At 40.7% G+C, this 21,529-nt stretch overlaps 1 protein-coding gene across 1 annotated transcript; it reads left to right on the forward strand.

The window, feature by feature from the left end:
* Positions 1-1,863: 1,863 nt before the first annotated feature.
* il19l (interleukin 19 like) lies at positions 1,864-4,462 on the forward strand (the record flags this gene model as incomplete). The annotated part of the gene is made up of 5 exons (XM_083971240.1): positions 1,864-2,031; positions 2,512-2,574; positions 2,728-2,880; positions 2,995-3,057; positions 4,370-4,462. 5 exons carry the CDS (start codon positions 1,864-1,866, stop codon positions 4,460-4,462), a joined length of 540 nt encoding a protein of 179 aa, XP_083827366.1.
* Between the last annotated feature and the right edge of the window lie 17,067 nt (positions 4,463-21,529).

Consider the following 21,529-nt stretch of genomic DNA (forward strand, 5'->3'; position numbering starts at 1 on the left):
GCTCTGTAATTACCCAATACTTAGCAGTAATTCACGGCAATTCTACTACTACAACTTGTTATTACGTCTATTTTTTATTTTTTGGCTATATTTCTTGACATTACTATGCAATTAATAGTTGTTTATGGGCTATATTTCTCAACATAGGATTGGCCATTATTTTCTTGGCTATTTCTACACAATTAAATGCTATTTCCTGGCTATATTTCTCGACATTACTATGAAACTGACCATTATTTCTAGGCTATTTCTTGACATTACGACGCAATTAACTCCTATTTCTTGGTTATTTCTGGACAATATGACGTAATTAACGGCCTGTAAATTAAAGGGTTACCCCAATTTTATTTTATTTTTAAATCTGGCAAAGTGACATCACTCTGTAGATGAACTGATCTCCACATGATCTCTACATGTAACCTGTAAGTACCTGTAACCTGTAAGTAGATTTAAAGTTTTAAGTTTAATCAAATTGGTAATTAAAGTAGAAGACAGAGAGAAGATGTGCTGAGTAAATGCAACTTAATCTCAGAAAAATACATACTACATACAACTCATAATTTGTAGTAAAGTAGTGCAGATCTGACAGGTAGGTGCTGCTGAGTTTTTGTGACGACCTCTAGTGGTGAGAAACAAAAACTAAAACATTCCTGAGCTGAAAGTGTCCTTTCTTTTTAGTTTTCCTGCAGACATTGAAGTGCACAGTGGGCTCCAACAGACTGATCTCTCTCAGTTCACATGGATTTTTGACTTCCTGCAGAAACAGTTGCCACTTCCCTGATCTACTGTTATATTCCTAGAGGTTATTGATTGATTTCTCAATATTCTACAAACACAGGCTATTCCTGTTTCTATCCCTGACTTGCCTGCTCATCACTCTTTCCGCTGTAAGTCTTTTTTTTTTAGCAGTCATCAAAAGTAAAAACTTGGCCAGACATGTGGCTGAGCAGGTCTGGTAGGTGCTTCCGATCAGAGCCTGTCAAACAGGACTCAGGTCACACAGCCAAAAGAGAAAACGTGCACGGCGGCGTCTCACACTGTGCACGTGCAGATTTTATATACAGTAATAATCAATCACAGAGACACAAACCACAGACACAGAACATCTTATATGCTGATATAATAGAGCCACATATTTTAAAAGCTCATCAGAGAAACAAAGCACTCAGCACTTTACAATGAGGAACACACGCACACATAAGCATGCACACACACACACAGCTGAATACATTAAAATTGCAGAGCGATGATGACACCGCAATGAGTGACACATTGAACAATTACAGTACACACAACATCCGAGGCAGTGGAGGTGAATAGACTTCACTTCAGTGAGGAGGAAGTCTTTGATCATTTCCTTTCTCTTTCTTCCAATCCAGCATTGAGACATTCATTGGAAGATGTTTTTTTTTATTTTATTTTTTTTTAATAGCAACAAACTTCCTCATCCCGGAAACCATTCTGGTTTGTTTTGTTTTTTGTGTGTGTGTGTGTGTGTACACCTTGTGCAGGTGCATGCGTGTGCCTGTGCGCGTGCGTGTGTGTGTGTGCAATGCCCGGTACAAGAAGAAAAATCCCCCTCGCTCCGGTATAAGAGGAGGCAGCATGTCAACAGAGAGACACACGGCTCTCACACACACACACAGGTGAGTTCACAGGTGTGCTCTCTGAGCTTTGTGGTAATAATAATAATATTTTTATTTATATATTATTATATATTATTTGTTTATTTTAATATAACGCTTTTCAGTGACCCAAAGACGCTTTGTTATGTGGTGGCTGTGTCTTTATCTCTCGGATGCTCTTTAACATCATTTACTCTCTTTTCTCTGACAGTAGTTCAGCCACCGGACACCCACAGTGATGAAGATGATGCTCGGCTTCCCTCTCACCTCCTTCCTCCTCCTCCCTCTCCTCCTCATCTGTCTGAGTGAACCTGCTCAGGGTCGAACTCTGCATCTGGACACCTGCTCCGTCCACATCCACACACAGGAGCTGCGCAAACACTACTCCCCCGTACAAGACCATGCGGTGAGTCTGAGTCACGGCTGCCGCATCCAGAAGAATAGAAACTGAACTGCACAAAGTTAGACATAAAAAATAAAATATTAGGGCTGTCAAACGATTAACATTTTTAAACACAACTAACCTCAAAATCTCCTGAGGTAATTGTGATTAATCGCATCTTTTTCTTTTTTGCTTGGAATAAAAGCAGTATGAATGGAAAGCATAAGAAACATCCAGATCTGGATTAGATTAGATTAGATTAGATTAGATTAGATTAGATTAGAAAACTTTATTGTCCCACTAAGGCAGGAAATTCATCTTTGGTCTCACTTACAGATGGATGTTTCTTATGCTTTCCTTTCATGGAGAGAGCAGTCTCGTTTGGTGATAAGAAGAACAGGTTCTCTAGTGTATGATGAGGAGAAAAAACATATTATGCAGGTTTTCTGTTACATTATAAAACATCTGACAAGATCTTTGATGTTTTCTTTTTCTACTGCACAGATGGCCAGTGACACAGAGATTGGAGTAAAACTCATGGAGACGTCACTGATGAAGGACGTGCAGGTGAGTCTTTGTGTTGCTCTCCATCCTCATCTGATTTTTTTTAAATATTCTCTCATACATGTAAAATACAGACTGTAAACTACACCGGGTGAGTAATGCATGAGATAATGGTGTAATCTGACCTCTGTGTGTGTGTGTGTCCGTCTCCATCAGGATGGTCAGACCTGCTGTTTCCTGCGTCTCTTGCTGCGTTTCTACGTGGAGAGAGTTTTCAGCAACTTCGCCTCCTCGGAGCCGCGGCAGCAGCGCGGCTCCAGCGCTCTGGCCAACTCCTTCGTCAGCATCAGGAGAGACATGCATAAATGTGTAAGATGAAACTCTGGGATGAAACTCTGAGATTTTGCAGTCAGCTGTACAGTAAGGTGAATGATGATTGATTGATGACTGATGATGTAATCTGCTCCGCTCTGCTCTGTGCAGCACTGCCACTGTGGAGAGGAAACTCAGAGAACAATCGACTCCATCCACGCTTCGTTTGACAAGGTATGTAGTTTATGCTATAACTCACTCTACTCTGCTATTATATCTTACAAGCAGCTTAAAGAGAGAGAAATGTAATTGATTTTTCAGCAGCAAATGTTCTGCCGGGAATTTTAGACAGGAACTTGCACTGCATGTACAGTTTTCCGGAGATTGTCCTATGTTCACATTTCTACTTTGGTTTTGTTTTCTTTAAGCAGTGTGAATGTGAATCTTGTCCAGTCTCTTGCAGTCAATCAAATCAAACTAACTAACTTAAAGGTGTTCAGAAATGGCCGTTTGCCCTGTTTGTCGTGCCTCCTTCCACGAGTAAGGAAAACAAATTTGATTGGACGTTGTCGAGCGGGTGGGATATTCAATGTTTGGTGGAGAGACCGAGCTCCGTGTGTGTGTGCATGTCTCAGACGTTTGACTGACGGATGACGGATCCAATATCAGTGGCTGATGAATCGTGACACATAATTCGTGCGCCTGCATTATCCAATGCGGAACAAAACGACCACACTTTCATCCCGGATTTACTCGAAAATAGAATTTTGCACAAAGTTTGGGCTACATCGTCTGATAGACGAGTTATTACATTAATGTTAAGACCCATAGTGGGCTCAAATTCAATTTTCTTTTCTGAACACCTTTAACATGTACAATACAGTAATTGTCATCAAAGTTTTAGCCATAGTTTACATGAGAACATCCCTCCAGAGTACACTGTTGACAACATGACTCAGCAATTTGACTGTCTTATCTGTACACGATGACACAAGGACTTGTCATTCTGATGGCACTGACATGTTGATTGACACATACCGGTATAGGCTATATTTACTTTTGAGAGATCAACTAAGGATTGTGAGCAAGAGAGACAGTAATCCATGGTGTTTTGCATGGATTGTTTTGAGAAATGCACTTTATTGTTTTGCAAATGTCGAGGATGATTCAAGAAATGTATCAAAGCGACTGAGGAAATCTGTAATTCTAATATGTAAATGTTTGAGATTATAGTCTATGGCTAATTCCATCTCCAGTCCCAGGTTGGTGTGAATCTTAGAAGAAAACAAGGCAGCAACAAGAGAAATATTAATATTGAATCTTCCACAATGAGAAGAAGTCAGTAAGATTTATAAAGTGCACGGTGCTAAAGTGCTTTAGTGTTTTCCTCCTTGAGGCGGTGAATATCCAGTTCTGTTAGTTAGAAGTCAAACTAACGCAGCAGCAGCAGCTTCCATTAATCAAACCAAGACAAAGCAAACTGAGCTCTTCTCTCTCTGTGTTCTCATCTTTAAAACCAGTTTTTCCATCTCCTCTCTCCCTCCAGTTTGACATAAACCAGGCGGCAGTGAAGGCCGTCGGGGAGCTGGGCACCGTGCTCGGGTGGCTGGAGGAGCTCGGACACAGAACACACAACTGAGCTGAGTTCACGTCGCCTGAACTGCACCACTTCTCCTTCACACTTGTGCCAATTAGCATATCCAGACTTTGCACTTGAACTGACTTAATGTGATGGTTATTATTATATACACTGACATTTGAAAATAGATTCCTTATTTCAATATTTATAATCAACATGATTTAAACAGAGTATTTATTATTGTTTTGTAATTTTTATACATGGATATCTGATGTGTGAAAGCAGCTTATACTGTAAGGTCACTATGCAACCTAAAACATATTGTGTTTTTTGGGGGGGCTTTTTGCCTTTAATTGATAGTATAGTTGAGATATAGACAGGGTAACGAGGAAGCAGAGAGACGGGGATGACGTGCAGCAGAGGGCCACCAGGGGATTTGAACCTCCTCAGCCCAGTGAGCTGCACAGCGCCCCATATGAATTTGAACTGTTTCTGAACTCTTGTATTGTTTGCATGATGTAAAGCACTTTGATATTTCTTTTAATGTATGAAAGGTGCCTTAAGAGTGAACAAATGTTATTTCTAATGCTTTTATTTCAGATTTATTTAAAGCACTTTGATATTTCTTTTAATGTATGAAAGGTGCCTTATGAGTGAACAAATGTTATTTCTAATGCTTTTATTTCAGATTTATTTAAAGCACTTGGATTTTAAATGTATAAAAATAGGTTATTTCTAATGTTTTTATTTCTGATTTATTTAAAGCACTTTGATATTTCTTTTAATGTATGAAAAGTGCCTTAAGAGTGAACAAAGGTTATTTATAATGCTTTTATTTATGATTAATTTAAAGCACTTGGATTTTAATGTATGAAAGGTGCCTTAAGAGTGAACAAAGGTTATTTCTAATGCTTTTATTTATGATTTATCCAGAGCACTTTGATATTTCTTTTAATGTATGAAAGGTGCCATATGAGTGAACAAATGTTATTCCTAATACTTTTATTTCTGATTTGTCTAAAGCACTTTGATATTTCTTTTAATGTATGAAAGGTGCCATATGAGTGAACAAAGGTTATTTCTAATGCTTTTATTTATGATTAATTTAAAGCACTTTTATTGTTTTTTAAATGTATGAAAGGTGCCATTTAAACTAACTTTACTTGGTTGTTTCTAATGCTTTTATTTCATATTTGTAAATGCTGTCTGTCCCTTTTTGGCACAATAAAAGGGAAAAAAGGGAAATTGGTTACCTGTGAGTGTTTTCATTCACCTGCTGAGTAATGCATGCTCTGGATCACCATCTAGTGGTGCTTTATGAAATTACACAACATCAATATACTCAGTGCATGCTCTCCATCAACACTGCAGAGGAAAAGGTTTGGGGTGTAACAAATCACTGACATAATATTAATATAGTAATATTGATATCTGTAATGCTGCAACATCTGAAAAGAAGGCGCACAATAAACAGAAATAGAAAATCTGCACACACATGTGAGTGAGGTAATCATTAGTGACGCATCACATCCGCTATGTGGTGAATAGAGGTCATCATCATCATCAGGATGGAGGTGCAGAGTACAGGCCGAGCAAATCTTTGTCATGTGATGTGATGGTTGTGTCAGTTTCATTTATGATGTAGCCTACTACAAAGGGAGCGTTGTGCTGTTTGAGGTTTGTCTTGAACTGACAATAGCCAGAGATACAAAAGAACAAGACAGTGTAGTGTGGTATACAGAGTCGACTCAGTGCAATAAACGAAACTAACTAACTCAGCTTCCAGCCATTTGATGAACCACAGGAAATTTCCTGAGCTGCTCTGCTTCTCACTTTGCTGCTTTAAAAAAAAATGCTGAAAATTATAAAGATGAAACTAAAATTCAAAGATTGCCAAATCGAAAAGTCTTATTGCTCATGCCGTCTGTGCTGAAACCAGGAGGAGATCACAGAAACCCACAAAGAAATTGCAGACGGGAAGAATAAAAAAATAAAAAAAGAAAGAAGAGGAACTACTTACAGTAGATCCTGTCTGAGAGCAGCTGCCACACAAGACACTTTTGCTCTTATAGCGTAAGGTCAAGGAATAAAAACACTATGGGCTATGGCTATGCACAGGAATAACACACAAAACCTGCAAAAGAAACACATCCAGTGCTCCCAGCACACTTAGTTTCCATATCTGCACAGACATGGCAGCCTCCAGTCTGTGCAACCAGCACCAACAGTTTCACAAATTGACAGATGAGTTCCTTAAAATATCCAAACAAGCACATTTCAACAGCTTTTTTGCAGATTTACCTTCAACTCTGCTCTGAGGCCTCCAGCCTCCAAACAACTCCACCACTTCTCAAAAATCCACCACTTCTCAAAAATTCTCAGTGCAGATGTTAATGGAAACATCTGAGTTTTTCATCCAGGACCAACACACACACACACACACACACACACACACACACACACACACACACACACACACACACACACTGTATCTGCATCATGCACATCAACCATCCTGGTACAGAGACACAAAGCCACTTGAGTAAGTTCTCAGACCAAACGCATGTCAGCTGTTTCAGGTTGCATGAGCCCAACAGCCTCAGAGACCAGAACATAAAGCCTCCATTAGGACAGACCATAATAATTAATTATAATAGCCTAATAACATGAGAGGAAACCTACCAGATGTGACGCTCTTCCTCGTGGCCTCTCACCTGGAGAACTCCTCAGTGAAGTCCAGTGATGATGAAGATGATTAAGAGTTCCTCCTCCTTGTTCTCAGATCATGTTTAATTCTCACGGTGGGCTCGTGAACTAGAGACCTGCTTACGTCACTTTCATTGATAGTCTCTCTCTCTCTCTGTCTCTCTCTCTCTCTCTCTGCTGTTTCATCCTTCTTATATAGGCTACTGTATATCTATGGTTTCACCTCCCACGTTTGTTTACCACGATGTTCTACGACGCGTTTCTCGTCACCTGGCGCATTGACGTTTAGATTCCCACTTGACCTTTGACCTCACTCGTCATGATACAGATGCTTTTTTTTCCTTCTTTTTTTGTGTGCAAATAATCTTGTGCACATTCGTATCAATCCTGGATATCGATTAGAAAATAATAATAATATTGAAAAAAAAAAATCCAGGATGAGGCCACAGGTGGTTGGTTGGCACTAGGGCGCCCCCTAGAGGCTGGAGGTATGAAGGGTCGGTGCTTGTGACTCATGATGATGGGTCATGACATTGGCTACACACACGTCACACGCACATAAACAAACACATTATTATTATATTATGAAAAATGTTTCATGTTACTATTATTTTAATATACTATCATCATATTATATCATATACTACTAGTCTTTATCCACTACACTAACACAGATATGGAATTTGCAAAAATATGTTTTTAAAATGACATTTAAAGCAGTAAATCATGTAAATAATATAAGACATTATTCCATGCACTGTAACAATAACAGAGGAATCAAACCACCCACAAAGAAATGATATTAAGTTGAGGTTGAGATTCGATGACGCTGTGGATTCTCTTTCTGTGTTCGACATACGCAATGAGACTCCCTCAAGAGAATATCGCTGACGTTGCTGAAAGTGACAGTGATGCAGAGATTCCATTATCGGCGTGAAAGAGAAAAGAGTTAATGAATTTTGCACATTTCTATATTTTTTAATCTATGAATGAACAGAGGTGGAAGAGAAAGGAGAAACAGAGCTGAAGCAAGGTGCATGGTTGATCAACACGTGCCAGCAGAGCAGCACATGGTTGCCCCTACATCTCATTGACACACTTTAGGGTTTTCCTCTGTTTACATTTCCTCATATATGTAACATGTACACAAACATATCCTGTAGGCCTAGAAACCCCCCGTGGAGAAGTTTGTTGGAGGACTGAGAAGATAGTTGGTGACATGAGGAATTATCCAATATGGTTGGTTGGTTTATGTCTACCTGACAAGAACCTCCAGAGACTCTCTTTATCCAAAAAAAAAAAAAAAATCAAGCAATAAGACATGTCAAAATATCGGGTTAGGGTTATGATCTGTTCTTTTGGAGTGAAATATTATTATAATCATGAATGATAGCATGTCACTTTGCAATCTGAGTAGATTTAGATACATTTCTGCCAAGTTACACCTGGAATGGGTTCATTTAAATCCTCTTCCTGTTTATTTATTATCTTACGGCTTTGAGTTAGGTAGATTAAGAAGATTGTGTTTCCCACATTATAATCTGCGCATGCATTTGTACCTATACGTCTTAGCATTAGTGGTATTTTCCCTGCAGGACAGGCCTTTTTCTGGTGTACGCAACGTCCACTCACATTCACACTGTGTCTCAGACTGTGCAGTTCACATATTCACGTTGGGCAACACTGGTGTTTTGTAAATGCGAAAGTGCGAATGAACTGCAGGATGATGAGCTGTCATTCATTCAGGATAAAGTTCAAATAGGCTACTGTGGTAATTAAGGTTATATGTCACAACGTTAGCAACGAAACAAAACAAAAGGCACCAAGGAGAAATATGGAAGACCTGAGCACCAGTACTGGACATTTAATAACACTTACCGTCTCTAATCTAAAGGGTTCATTCACACAATATAAACTAAATACCGAAACAGTCAAGAAACCCAGCATTCATTCATACTTGGAAATGTAGGGAGGGGGGGGGGGGGGGGGGGGGGGGGGGGGGGCAGTTTGAGACTGGAAATCGGAAAAAGGGGAATTAGTTCCCAGAGAAATGTGTCAATTGCGAAATAATGCACGTAAGAGTGGACACAGAGAAGTGCAGCTATGCAGAAAAGTCGAGGTTATCGCACATGCACATGCAGATTAACAGCAGGTGATCAAAAGGATGAGAATTTTTCTTATTAACACACTTTTTATGGGCTGTGATGACAGTGCAGAACATGAGGATGCAACAGCTTCTGGAGTCTCTGGATTTAAATATACTGTACATACGAGAGTTCATTTCAGAAATTTAAACGAGTCATCAGTGGGAAACCCTTCTTATTGTGGATTTTCCCTGCTGGACAGTAGCCTAGACATCTTCTGGTGACCAGTGGGGAAAATTATTCCAAGTGATAATTCATTCAGTCTGTGTGAATGAAATACAGAATGATGACTTCATATATAAGTGAAGTTTGTGTGTCACAGTGTTTGCAAAAAAAGAAAAAAAGAAAAAAAGAGTGAATCCACAGCATCATCAGATCATGACCACATCCCTTTTTCATTTCTGTTCACTTGGATCATGGTCAATAATCATCAATAACACTAGCTCATGCATGTGAAGACCCATGTGTGTGTGTAATGTATGATGCTGAAAAAGATTTTCCTGTTTCTTCCTGTTAGTCCCGCCCACACCTTTAGTAGGAATTTTGACTATAAATAAAGGAGACCACACGAGCCAAAATGTATGCACTTCCTCTACAGAGAAGAATATTTCTCTCATCAGAAGTCAAACCCCAGTTAGATTGACTCCAGGCAGCAGCATCTCATCATCACCTGAGGACCCACTCTGCTCTTCTCCACTCTGCTCTGCAGCCAGAAGACGACTCCACCAGCAGCAGCATCATGACTCCTCAGTCTGTCCTCCTCCTGGTCCTCCTGTCTCTCTTCAGCACAGCTTCTACTCCCATGTGCAACAACCAGTGCTGTCTTCTCCTGGAAGCCTGGAAGCTCAGTGGTGACTCTTCACAGATAAGAAACCTGCATTATCTCAAGGTAAGGAGAGAATTACCCATTGCTACTATTCATAGGAGTATTGCATGTGGTCAATACTTGCAGCTAGGAAAACATTTGAGCACCCCATGTTAAAGTACAGTTAAACAAGTGGAAGATTAAATGATCTCCAAAAAGCATAAAGTTAGTCATGAAGCACTTTTTGCAATATTTTAATCAGTATCAGTGTATTATTTTTGTTTTAGTTTTAGAGTGAAAAAGGGAAACAAAGCAGCAGCCTGCAAAAGAACGGGAAACCCAGGAGACTTGAGCTCAGATAACTTTGACCAAGGTATCAGACAAGATATTTACTACTATTTACACTGTGATAGTTTCCAGGGGGGGGGGGGGGGGGGGGGGGGGCAAACCTTTGCTGCAGGCCCTTTTCCGTTTCTTTCATTTTGAAAATGTAAAAGAAGAAAAAACAATATTTTTAAAATGTATAAAGGTAATGTGTCATCTGTAAATTTAAGCCTTTTGGAGATAATTTCATCGTTCACTCTAACTGTTCACATTAACAGAAATTTTGACCAGGGGTCCCCAAACTTTTTGACAGCAATTATTGTTATTATCATTAATATTAATATTTACTAATAGTATATAAGAACAAATAAGACTGAGAATAAGAATACTTTATTAATCCCCAAGGGAAATTAATTTATTCAAATTGAAATATGATAACAGTCCAATAATAGTAATAAACGTGCTGTGACTGATATCCCCCAGTGATGAGTTTTCCCTTGCCCCTTAGGAGGTCTTCACCTCCTACCAGGCCATTGCCCTAATAAGAATGTATTCTTTGGGGTGTGTGTGTTTGATTGTGTGTCTATCTGTGACCCCGTGTGTGTGTGTAAACCCTGATAGTAAAAAGCAACTGGACTTCCTCTCTTGCTTGAAGACGTTTCACCCCTCATCCTCATCCAAGAGGCGTCTTCAGTTCTGAAACTAATGCCAGAAACCCAGGTATTTAAACCCAGAGTGGGTGGTCCTATGATTGGTCTCTGGTGAAACCAAAGTCACATGACCACACCCCCGAGACTCGAGTCACATGACCACTAATGGATGTATCAAAGACGGTTTTAGATGTATTATATTATTCTTATTATAGATCTATGGACCACACCCCCGAGACTCGAGTCACATGACCACACCATGGATGTATCAAAGACGGTTTTAGATGTATTATATTATTCTTATTATAGATCCATGATGGACCACACCCCCGAAACTGGAGGGGTGGTCATGTGACTGTGTGTATGGGGTTTAAACTTCCTGGGGAGGAAGAAGAATAAGATGACCTGGATGACTGAGAACCTTCACAGACATTATCCCCGACATACCAGGGCTGACGTCATCCTAATCATTTACTAGCCGCAGTTTCTCAAATTTGAGGCGGAGTGGCCGTCCTGTTTGCAAAATTATTTTTCCTACTATGGCCTACTATTGGCTTATCACGATGCCCTCTACTCTGTCAGTTGGGTTTAGGCGTGTGAAGGGAGTGGTTAAAGGGATAGTTCACCCAAAATTCAAATTTCACTCATTATCTACTCACCCTCATGTCGACTAAGGGCTGTGAGAATTTTCAGAGTCCTCCGTTCCTTCTCGGAGTTACGGGGGGGGGGCTCCGCGCAGCACTGCATGTCCATATGACGGTTGTGAATGGGGCTCACTTTTCTTCGTCGAAAAAGACACACCAAAAAACATCCAAATACCTCCATGCTGCTCGTCTGTAATGTCCCTCTTGTATTGAAGCCCCGACATGAGAAATTGTTCCGAAAAAAATTCAATAAGTCTATATTTTAAGCTTGTTTGTAGCGGAAGCTCCCAGCACTGCTCTTCCTGGTCCGAGGGACATTACAGACGAGGAGTATGGAGGTATTTGGATGTTTTTTGGTGTTTTGGACAAAGATAAGTGAGCACCGTTCGCCACTGTCATGGACATACAGTGCTGCGCCGAGCCCCCCTGTAACTCCGAGAAGGCACGGAGGACTCTGAAACTTCTCCCAGCCCTTAGTCGACATGAGGGTGAGTAGATAATGAATGAAATTTTGGGTGAACTATTCTTTTAAGTTTAGTTTCACATATTTTAGCCTTATTGATTTTATTGTTTTCAGTCTTATTTATCTATTTATTTAGAGGACACTGCACATTACAGTACTTTTTACATTGCTGTAAATGTGCCAGTGTTAGCCAAAAGCTAACTTACAACTGTAGTCCCATGATGATGTTAAAAAAAAAGACCTCAGGCCATTAAAAAACACAAAGACAAGAACACAAAAGTCATAATACATAAAACAGTGTACAGTGGACAATAATACACAGCGAAAACCAATAGGTACAGTGCAATATGATACAGTGCAAGATAGTTAATCAAGAGGCTTGTTTTTATTGTTTAGTAGGATTTGAGTTTGAGTTTTTAACATTCTGCGGCTGGTGGGGTCCTCCATTCACCGGTTGGGATGCTGGGAGTTCACTTTAGATGGTGATATGGTTTGTGGTTGCACATTGTTATTAGTGTGGTGTTTTATTTGAAGTGTGTCTGGTTTATATTTCTTTTGAATACTTAGTCGTATACTCCCAGTGCCCTAGCAGTGAGTGGTTGGTTTCCCAGCCGTATACCACTGTCTGTCCTCTTGCTCTTTCTTGTCTATGTTCTGAGAGTTTTAGTTATTGTATAATAAATGGCATGTATATGACCCACACTGACTGTTGCAGCCTCTTTATTGAAGCCCCTGTGCACCTTAAAGGTTACACATGCCACTCTGTTTTTAATCCACTGCACTTTTAGTATTTATTAGTTATGTTTATTTCATTTATAAACAGTAAGTCACTGTTTTTGACCGCTGCAGTGATGATGTTCAGTACATGTGATAATGAGTAAATCTTGTGATAGATTGCATCACTTACAGACCAGCTGCATACAATGCCACACACATACATGCACGCGCGCACGCACACAGACACACACACACACACACACGCACGCACGCGCCGTCACAACAGACCATTTCCGTGAACAGCGATCTGAAGTGTGAGACGTTCACTGAACAGTTTCTCTGGTCATTCCTGGTATTCTGAGTTTCACTATGACTTGTGTTGCTTCTGGATTCTTCTCTCTAAGAGCTAAAGCGTGTGGCAATGTGTGATGAGTATGTACATAACATGGCACACACACACACACACACACACACACACACACACACACACACACACACACACACACACACACACACACACACACACACACACAGGGCCGTTGTATAGGGGAGAAAGGTGATGATAATTCTAGGGGCCCAGCGCCCAGTAGAGCCCACAAAACACCCCAGTAGTCTAATCTTTGTATGACTGAATTATTCTGCATAAGACCCTGACTAATACTCATAGTAATGCTGCATTAGCATCAAAATAAAGTAGGCTAAATAAAAAATGATAATACGTACAGTACGTAGTCTAAGAAAAAAAGTGCAAAAGTCAGGGGCCCACTTTGGTATTCTTTCAGGGGGCCCAGATTTCCTAGCAACGGCCCTGCACACACACACACCTAACACATACAGTAGCCTAACACACGTGATACACACATGAAAAAGACACTCTAAAGTGGGTAGAAACATGTCAACAGCAACCAAAACCACATGCAAATCACACTTCTCTTTCACTCACACACACACACACACACACACACACACAGGCTGGTACCAGCCTTGTCTCATACCAGGACGAACCGACCCATGCGTGTAATGTGTGATGGTGGAAAAGTTTTCCTTTCATGTGTTTAGCCCATTTCTTCCTGTTAGTCTCCTCCCACACCTTTACAGAGCCAACTCGGACTAAAAGCCGAGGCATTCATTATCTTCCAACCTCCAGAGCAGAACAGAGACACGAATATTTCTCCAGCCAGAGCTCAGAAAACCAACTCTGACTGACTGCATTGAACCAGCAAGATATGATCACCATGACGCCTCAGCCTGTCCTCCTCCTCCTCCTCCTCCTCCTCCTCCTCCTCCTCTTCCTCCTGGTCCTCTTGTCCCATCTTCACCACATCTTCTACTCAGATGTGCAACAACCAAGTGCTGTCGTTTCATGGAGGCCTTCGATCAGCGGTGATTCTTCACAAACCAGTCACGTCCATGTGAGTAACATTTACAGATAAAACTGCACAGCAGCAAATCACGTGCATTTTCAGTATTCACACGCATTTTCCTTATGAAAATGTTTTTTCTAGTTTGTAATGAGTTTAAAGCAGAAGTAAGTGGAATATTTGTGTTAATATAAGTCTTAAATAGTTATATCTTCCGACAGCAATCACTTACATAGAGTGTTTGGACTGAAACACGGGTCTGTCAGTCCCTCTGCTCTGCTCTGAGCCGAAGAGAAAACATTTCTCGTATCCTACAGTTTTTATCCAATGAGGAGAGAGAACGGCATGCAGGGCTGTGTGTGCAGCCAAGGGACGCCGTGAATGTGGTGACGTAGGGACGAGGACTGTTATGGTGCGTTCAAGGCAGCCCGTAACTCGTGTTTTTCCGACCTGTGAAGTCGTACCAGTTCGATCTGGTACGAGTTCACGGGTCAGAAGTTACGAGTGGCCGTTATAGTGACTTTCACCGGTAAAACAGGTCGGAAAAACACGAGTGGGTTGCCTGGAACGCTACAAAGTCGTAAGTCGTGACTTGAAGCTGTAATTTACGGTTTCAAAAGCCTGCCTGGAACGCAGCATTAGCCAAAACGACCGGATCGCTTACTTCTGCTTTAATGATCAGCAGTATTGGGGCTACATTTTGGTGAAAGTTGCAAAACTGTAGCATGTACCGTTGGTTCGGTAGGAATTTTCAAAGTTTAAAAATTTAAACGTGCATGGGAAGTACAGTAGGATTTCCTCGTAAGAATAAGGAAAGTGCTGTGACACCACCATTGAGGACATCTGGTATTTTGAAGTGTCCAACCTCACTAGGACTTGAACCCACAACCTCAGACACCAAGAACCAGCTCCTAACTCACTGAGCTAATTGTCTGGAAGTGAGACCTTCTGGTGTGCCTGTCCTCCTCCTGGTCCTCCTGTCCCTCTTCACCACATCTTCTACTCAGATGTGCAACAACCAGTGCTGTCGTTTCATGGAGGCCTTCGATCAGCGGTGACACATCAGATGCGTCCCATGTGAGTAACATTTACAGATAAAACTGCACGGCACCAAATCACAACACGCATTTTCTCACAAGAAGGGTGGAATTAGGAAGGAGAATTACTGCGTTACTACTACTCATAGATGCATTAGTGTGATTAATATTAACAGATGCCAAGACAGCAGTTATTGTTATTATGATCTAAGCATCTAAATATAACCACATGTAGCTAATAATAATAATTATAAGTGATATTATTGTGGAGGTGGATAAAACAGGATGATGACCAGGCGTCCGGATGTCACAGGCAGAAGTCGTTTATTGCAGAAGGAAATAATGAATAGTTAACAGTTGTCATGCCAATCTGACTAATAGGCTGTAAAATGTATCAATCACTAGTGTTTCCAAGTATCCATCGAGAACAGTGTCGAAAAATACTTTTATTTCATGGGGCCACGCACAGCACAACTTTGAGATAATAAGTCTATCGATTTCCAGTGAGTTTTGTTATTTGTTCCATCGGTGTGGGGCATAGAAGGAGAAGGCAGTTTATCCTAATTCTGAGTTTGTGGTGTAAGGGACGTGGAGTCTGATGTGGGACTGGGAGTAGAGAATAGTAGACAGTGCTGTTCTCTGTGGATGGTGAGAGATGGCCAGCCCACCTTGCTATATAAAGTGCAGTGGTGTGTTGAATAGCCTATGGGTCCCCGGTGATAGAGCGTATAGGGAACCATGAAAGATAGCGTCTAGGGGTTTCAGTGTTGAGGCTGAGGCATGCATATACAGTATATTACATCGTTGAAATCAAGAAGAGACATTACAGAGGCGTGAGCAATAATCTTCTTACTCTGTGATGAGGAGCAGGACATGTTTCTATATAGGAAACCAATTCTAGACCTAAACTTGTTGATAAGGTGATCCACATGATAAGTTGACCATCTAATGTGTGAATACTGAGAGTGGAGATGTTTTCGTGGGACCTTGTGAACAACATACATTTATTTAGTTGTGCCAGAATTCAGTACAAGTTTATGAGCTACAAGAGACAACTGGAAACGGTTGAAGGCGGATTGTAGATGATCAACAGCTGAGTTGAGAGTAGGAGCAATGCTACTGTATATAAGATAGTATCGTCTGCGTAATAATGGATATTGCAGGCTGGGGAGGAGGGAGCAATATTATTAACATAAAGAGAGAATAGAAGGGGACCAAGAATGGACCCTTGCGGAACACCCTTGTGCAATGAAAGCGAGTTGGATCTAAATCCATCTGCAGCAACTGCTTGCGTTCTCCCAGTGAGATAGTTGGACAACCAGTTGAGAGAGAGGCTATCAAGGCCGATGGACGAGAGTTTGTGTAACAGGATGTTGTGTGTGGTCTACAGTGTCAAAGGCTTTTGACAAATCAATCAAAAGAGCTGCGCAGTGTTGGTGAGAGTCTAACCCATTAATGATGTTATTAATGACAAGTGCTGTATAATATTCATGTAACATTACGAGACTGAGTTGTTTTAAAAGTGCAAGTAGTTCTGAGTATTTACTTTATGTGTCGTATTTCAAAGGAGGTTAAATCGAAAGCAACTGGACTTAGTTATTTGTCTAGGAAGACGTTTCTTTCACCTCTCATCCAAGAGGCTTCATCAGTTCAAATAACTGAGTCCAGTTACTTTCGATTTAACCTCCTTTGAAATACTATGACCTGGGCAAATGAGAATATGCACCGGCTTTATGTGTCGTAATGTTACATAATTATACATGATTATTTGAAGTTTCTGCCAAATTGGGAGGGGTGTGTGTGTGTGTGTGAATGTAATTGAAGCAGCGCAGCTCGAGTTGGCCGCCTATTGTTCACAGGCTCCGTTTCACAGTGTCGAGAGTCAGAAAAATCTCCTTCACAGCAGCAGCAGCAGCAGCAGCAGCATCACATCTGGATCCTGAAACCTGCAGACTGAAGACAGACAGAGGAGACAGAAGGTTAATGATGTACTGCTGTGTGATAAGAGAGAGGGAAAGAGAAGGGAAAACTAACTATAAGGGGATTTAGTGGGATGAAAACTTCAACTTAAATCACTGTACATTTAAAACTCATCAGATATCTCCTTCTGAATGAAGGTTAAACATGGCCATTGTTTGTACTGTATGTGTGTATCTAGGGCTGTGAGGAACTAAAGATCATGTGTCTGGTCTCCACTAAGCTGTGGTTCATAGAAAACACAACATAAGTTAGTTTCTGTTTTCATACAAAAACACCCTAATTGTTTCTTGTGCCTTTCAGGAACACAAGTGATTATTTGTCATTTCTGTCACTTGATCCAAATCATAACGGACCCCACCCCGGAAAAAAAACACCTTCATTTTGACTACATTCAAAAAAGTGTCCAAATATCCCCCTTTCCTATCTGCAAATATTAACATGAGGCACATTGCGGATTGTGACAGAGAAGGGGAAAAGTTCAGCGATGGCGTGAAAGATCAAAGTATTTCATAATATTGTGGATGTGCATCATACAGTTCTTGCTAAAGGGGAAGAGGCCACATCGCTGCTTAACTCCACAGGAATCAGAGAGTTTGGAAGTTCATATAACCGCTGTCCAAGGTCTCCAAACTCCAAACGTTAAGCTGCATATGAATCACTAAGTATTTTAAGATTAGCCTAACACTGAAATTTAGATGTCAGTGTGTCACGGCGTCGGCGTCCTACTGTATGTCCTGTCAGGTCCTCCCTAATTTAGTTCTTCTTTCAAATAAATGAGCCCAAAGTCGGAGTGTTATCTTGCATTCGATTCACCAGGAGTGTCATCGTCTCACATCGGGCCAACAAACCGAGAACCGAATGTGATATTATAAATCAGTAAAACTGTGATTCACCGTCGAAAAAAATTGCATTCAGAAAATGGGTTCTTTTTTTTTACTTTCACTAGTGCAGCATTTGGATGTTTGAACACTGTGGAAAAAATATGAGCTGTCATATTTGAGCAGTGCTTGCATAAGTGTGGTTAACACCATCACAGGCACATATGCTAATGGACAAACTGTACGCCTGTGCTTACGCACTTGTACCAAAACACATCAAAAAAAGGAAAAAAAAAAAGAATGTAGAATAAAGTGCCATGAGGGCATCGTTCAGATGACATGATACGGGCAGATTACATCTGACATTATCGATAACGTCCATGATTAGACTTGTGGAACATTGTGCAATCTCAAAATTTCACCTCCACCCCAAAAAGACACTGGGTCAGCAGAAGAACGGGGGATGCTTTTATTTTGGATTTACAGTGATACTTTCGTCTTAAGTGCTGGCTCAGCTCGGCACAGAGACGATAAGGTTTCGGAGGAAGTCTAAACTTATCTTTTTTTAAGGTCACATTTGAATGCCATTTTCAGTTTTCCAATTTCCGTTCAAGTTTCCTACTACATTTCAGTATCATAGGAAAATTGTTCTTTTTAAAGATCTGCCACGAATATGCAATTGTTGAGATCAACAGGGTAGATAAAGAAATGCACTAACTAAACTAAACATAGAGGTCATGTTCTGCCATGATGATGGGCGGATGTGAGAGGAAGGATGAATGACTAAAAGGATTCATGTGAAGTCCAGAAGAGTCGCTGGAGGTCATTCGCAGAAACCTGATGAAAACTCCAAGAATGTTTCCTTTTCGCTTCTGCATTATCCTGGTCACAGGCGTCCACCCATGCCATCATACGACCGATCACTGCATCCACTGACATGTGAGTGGTGAGAGAATGAGTGAGCGCGCGAGAGGAGGGACGGGACAGTTTCGCTCTGCTGTCATTCACCATCACCATGACCCTCGGACACCTCACATATATAGTTTCCTCTTTTCTTTAACCCTGATGCGAAAAATAACACCAAAAACAGCAGCACACACACACACACACACACAGACACACAGATACTTTATCAGGAGTGTTTATGTATACGTATACGCACAACAATAAGCACTCGACATAAACAATAACAGAAACAGACCTGTGGAAGGACTGGATGCTAACACACAGTCACATGGAGTGTCAAACAAGACGACCGGTGTGAAAGTGAAAGACGAAATGTGGTGAATCTGTTTGTAAAGACGGATCAGTTTCCTCTAAAGGTGTCAGTTGCACGCCATGCAGACACAAAAAAAATGTACATGCACATACAAAACATTCACAATGTCACCCTGAGCCGAGCGGAGAGGAGAGGCGGAAGACAAAAACCCATGGAGGACAAAACAGCTGAACAACTGCTCCACTCCACATCCAATTATTGTCAATTTGTAAATTCAAAATTCGTTTGTAATCTGGTGTTCCGCTGTGTGGTTTGTGCCGCAAAGAGAGAAAAAAGAAAAAAAAAAGAAAATGGGGGTAGTTGACTCAACTGGATATGATATCAGCAGTTTCAGGTAATGTGCTGCAGCAGTTGCTTAGTAATCATCATCAGAAATTCGTTTTTTTTTTTTTTTTTTTTCACACACTCACGGCTATTAACATATGATCGTCTCCAAATCGGACGTGGAAAGTGAAACGTGTCAGATAAGATTTGAATGATTCAGCTTCAGCCTTCAGGCTTCGGCCCCCATTTCTAGGAGGCCGTGTGCAACGGGGCACAAGGAGCGACAGTTTACTGGCAGAGTCTTATTAATAGCTCTCATTTCATCAGAAGAGATTCACACAATCAAAAAAAGACTCACGTGCCTTTGGTGTCAATCACAAAAAAAAAAAAAAAAAGAATCATCAAAAATGAATCACCATTTAGAGTTTTATTCTAATGTTTCTAAATAAAGCAACAAGCCAATAATAGAAATTATTAATAATCGGCTTATTAGAGCATATTATTGCCACACTGACTTCTTATTCATCCTGCCACAGCTCTCCATTTCTGTGAACAGCTGTCTCATTGGTTAGTGTGACTCTGGTTTTATCACTCAGCAGTTTCTCTGGTCAATTCTGGTACACGCCAGTTTTGAGTGATACTTGTGGGCAAAGGGAAGAGCCACACTGACTAAGAGCTAAAAATGAGAGAGGCTGCTGCTTAGTGAAAAAGATTAAAAACAAAACAAAACTGTATGTCATGATAAATGACAACTCAAAAATCTCTCTTGCATACACATAAACAAAGCCGCAGAGTGAGTGGGATATCTGCAGATGTAGAAGCATCTAAAAATGCAACTTCAACCGCACATCGTGAAATCAAACATCTATTGGCGAAGAGAGAACGTATATGCTTCTCTCTTTTCTCGTTTACATGCCGCTGCTCACATTAAGAGGGGTTTCCCATAAACTGCACACATGCTGACTCATTTAAATTTCTGAAATGAACTCTCTCATATGTATATTTAAATATATATTGCTTCAAAGACCCCAGAAGCTGTTGCATCCTTATGTTCTGCACTGTCATCACAGCCCATAAAAAGTGTGTTAATAAGAGAAATTCTCATCCTTTTGATCGTCTGCTGTTAATCTGCATGTGCATGTGCAATAACCTCGACTTTTCTGCATGTAGCTGCACTTCTCTGTGTCCACTCTTACATGTATTATTTCGCAATTGACACATTTCTCTGGGAACTAATTCCCCTTTTTCCGATTTACAGTCTCAAACTGACCCCCCCTCCCTACATTTCCAAGTATGAATGAATGCTGGGTTTCTTGACTGTTTCGGTATTTAGTTTACATTGTGTGAATGAACTCTCAAATATTAGAGACGGTAAGTGTTATTAAATGTCCAGTACCGGTGCTCAGGTCTTCCATATTTCCCCTTGGTGCCTTTTGTTTTGTTTATTTGCTAATGTTGTGACTCAAAAACTTACCACAGTATTTGTAACTTTATCCTGAATGAATGACAGCTCATCATCCTGCAGTTCATTCGCACGGACTGTGGATGAATAATTATTATTAACTTGGACTAATTTTCCCTCCTGTACTTTTCAAAACACCAGTGTTGCCCAACATGAATATGTGAACAGTACAGTCTGAGACACAGTGTGAATGTGAGTGGACGTTTGTACACCAGAAAAAGTACTGTCCTGCAGGGAAAATACCACTAATGCTGCCACAGCTGAGGGCACCAAGAGTCCAACTTCTCCACGGGGGTTTCTCCTTTTCTAGGCCTACAGGATATGTTTGTGTATATATGTTACATATATGAGGAAATGTAAACAGAGGAAAACCCTAAAGTGGCAAAGGGCAACCATGTGCTGCTCTGTTGGCACGTGTTGATCAACCATGCACCTTGCTTCAGCTCTGTTTCTCCTTTCTCTTCCCCCTCTGT

The sequence above is a fragment of the Trachurus trachurus genome (genome assembly GCF_905171665.1).
Source record: "Trachurus trachurus genome assembly, chromosome: 5".
Lineage (NCBI taxonomy): Eukaryota > Metazoa > Chordata > Actinopteri > Carangiformes > Carangidae > Trachurus > Trachurus trachurus.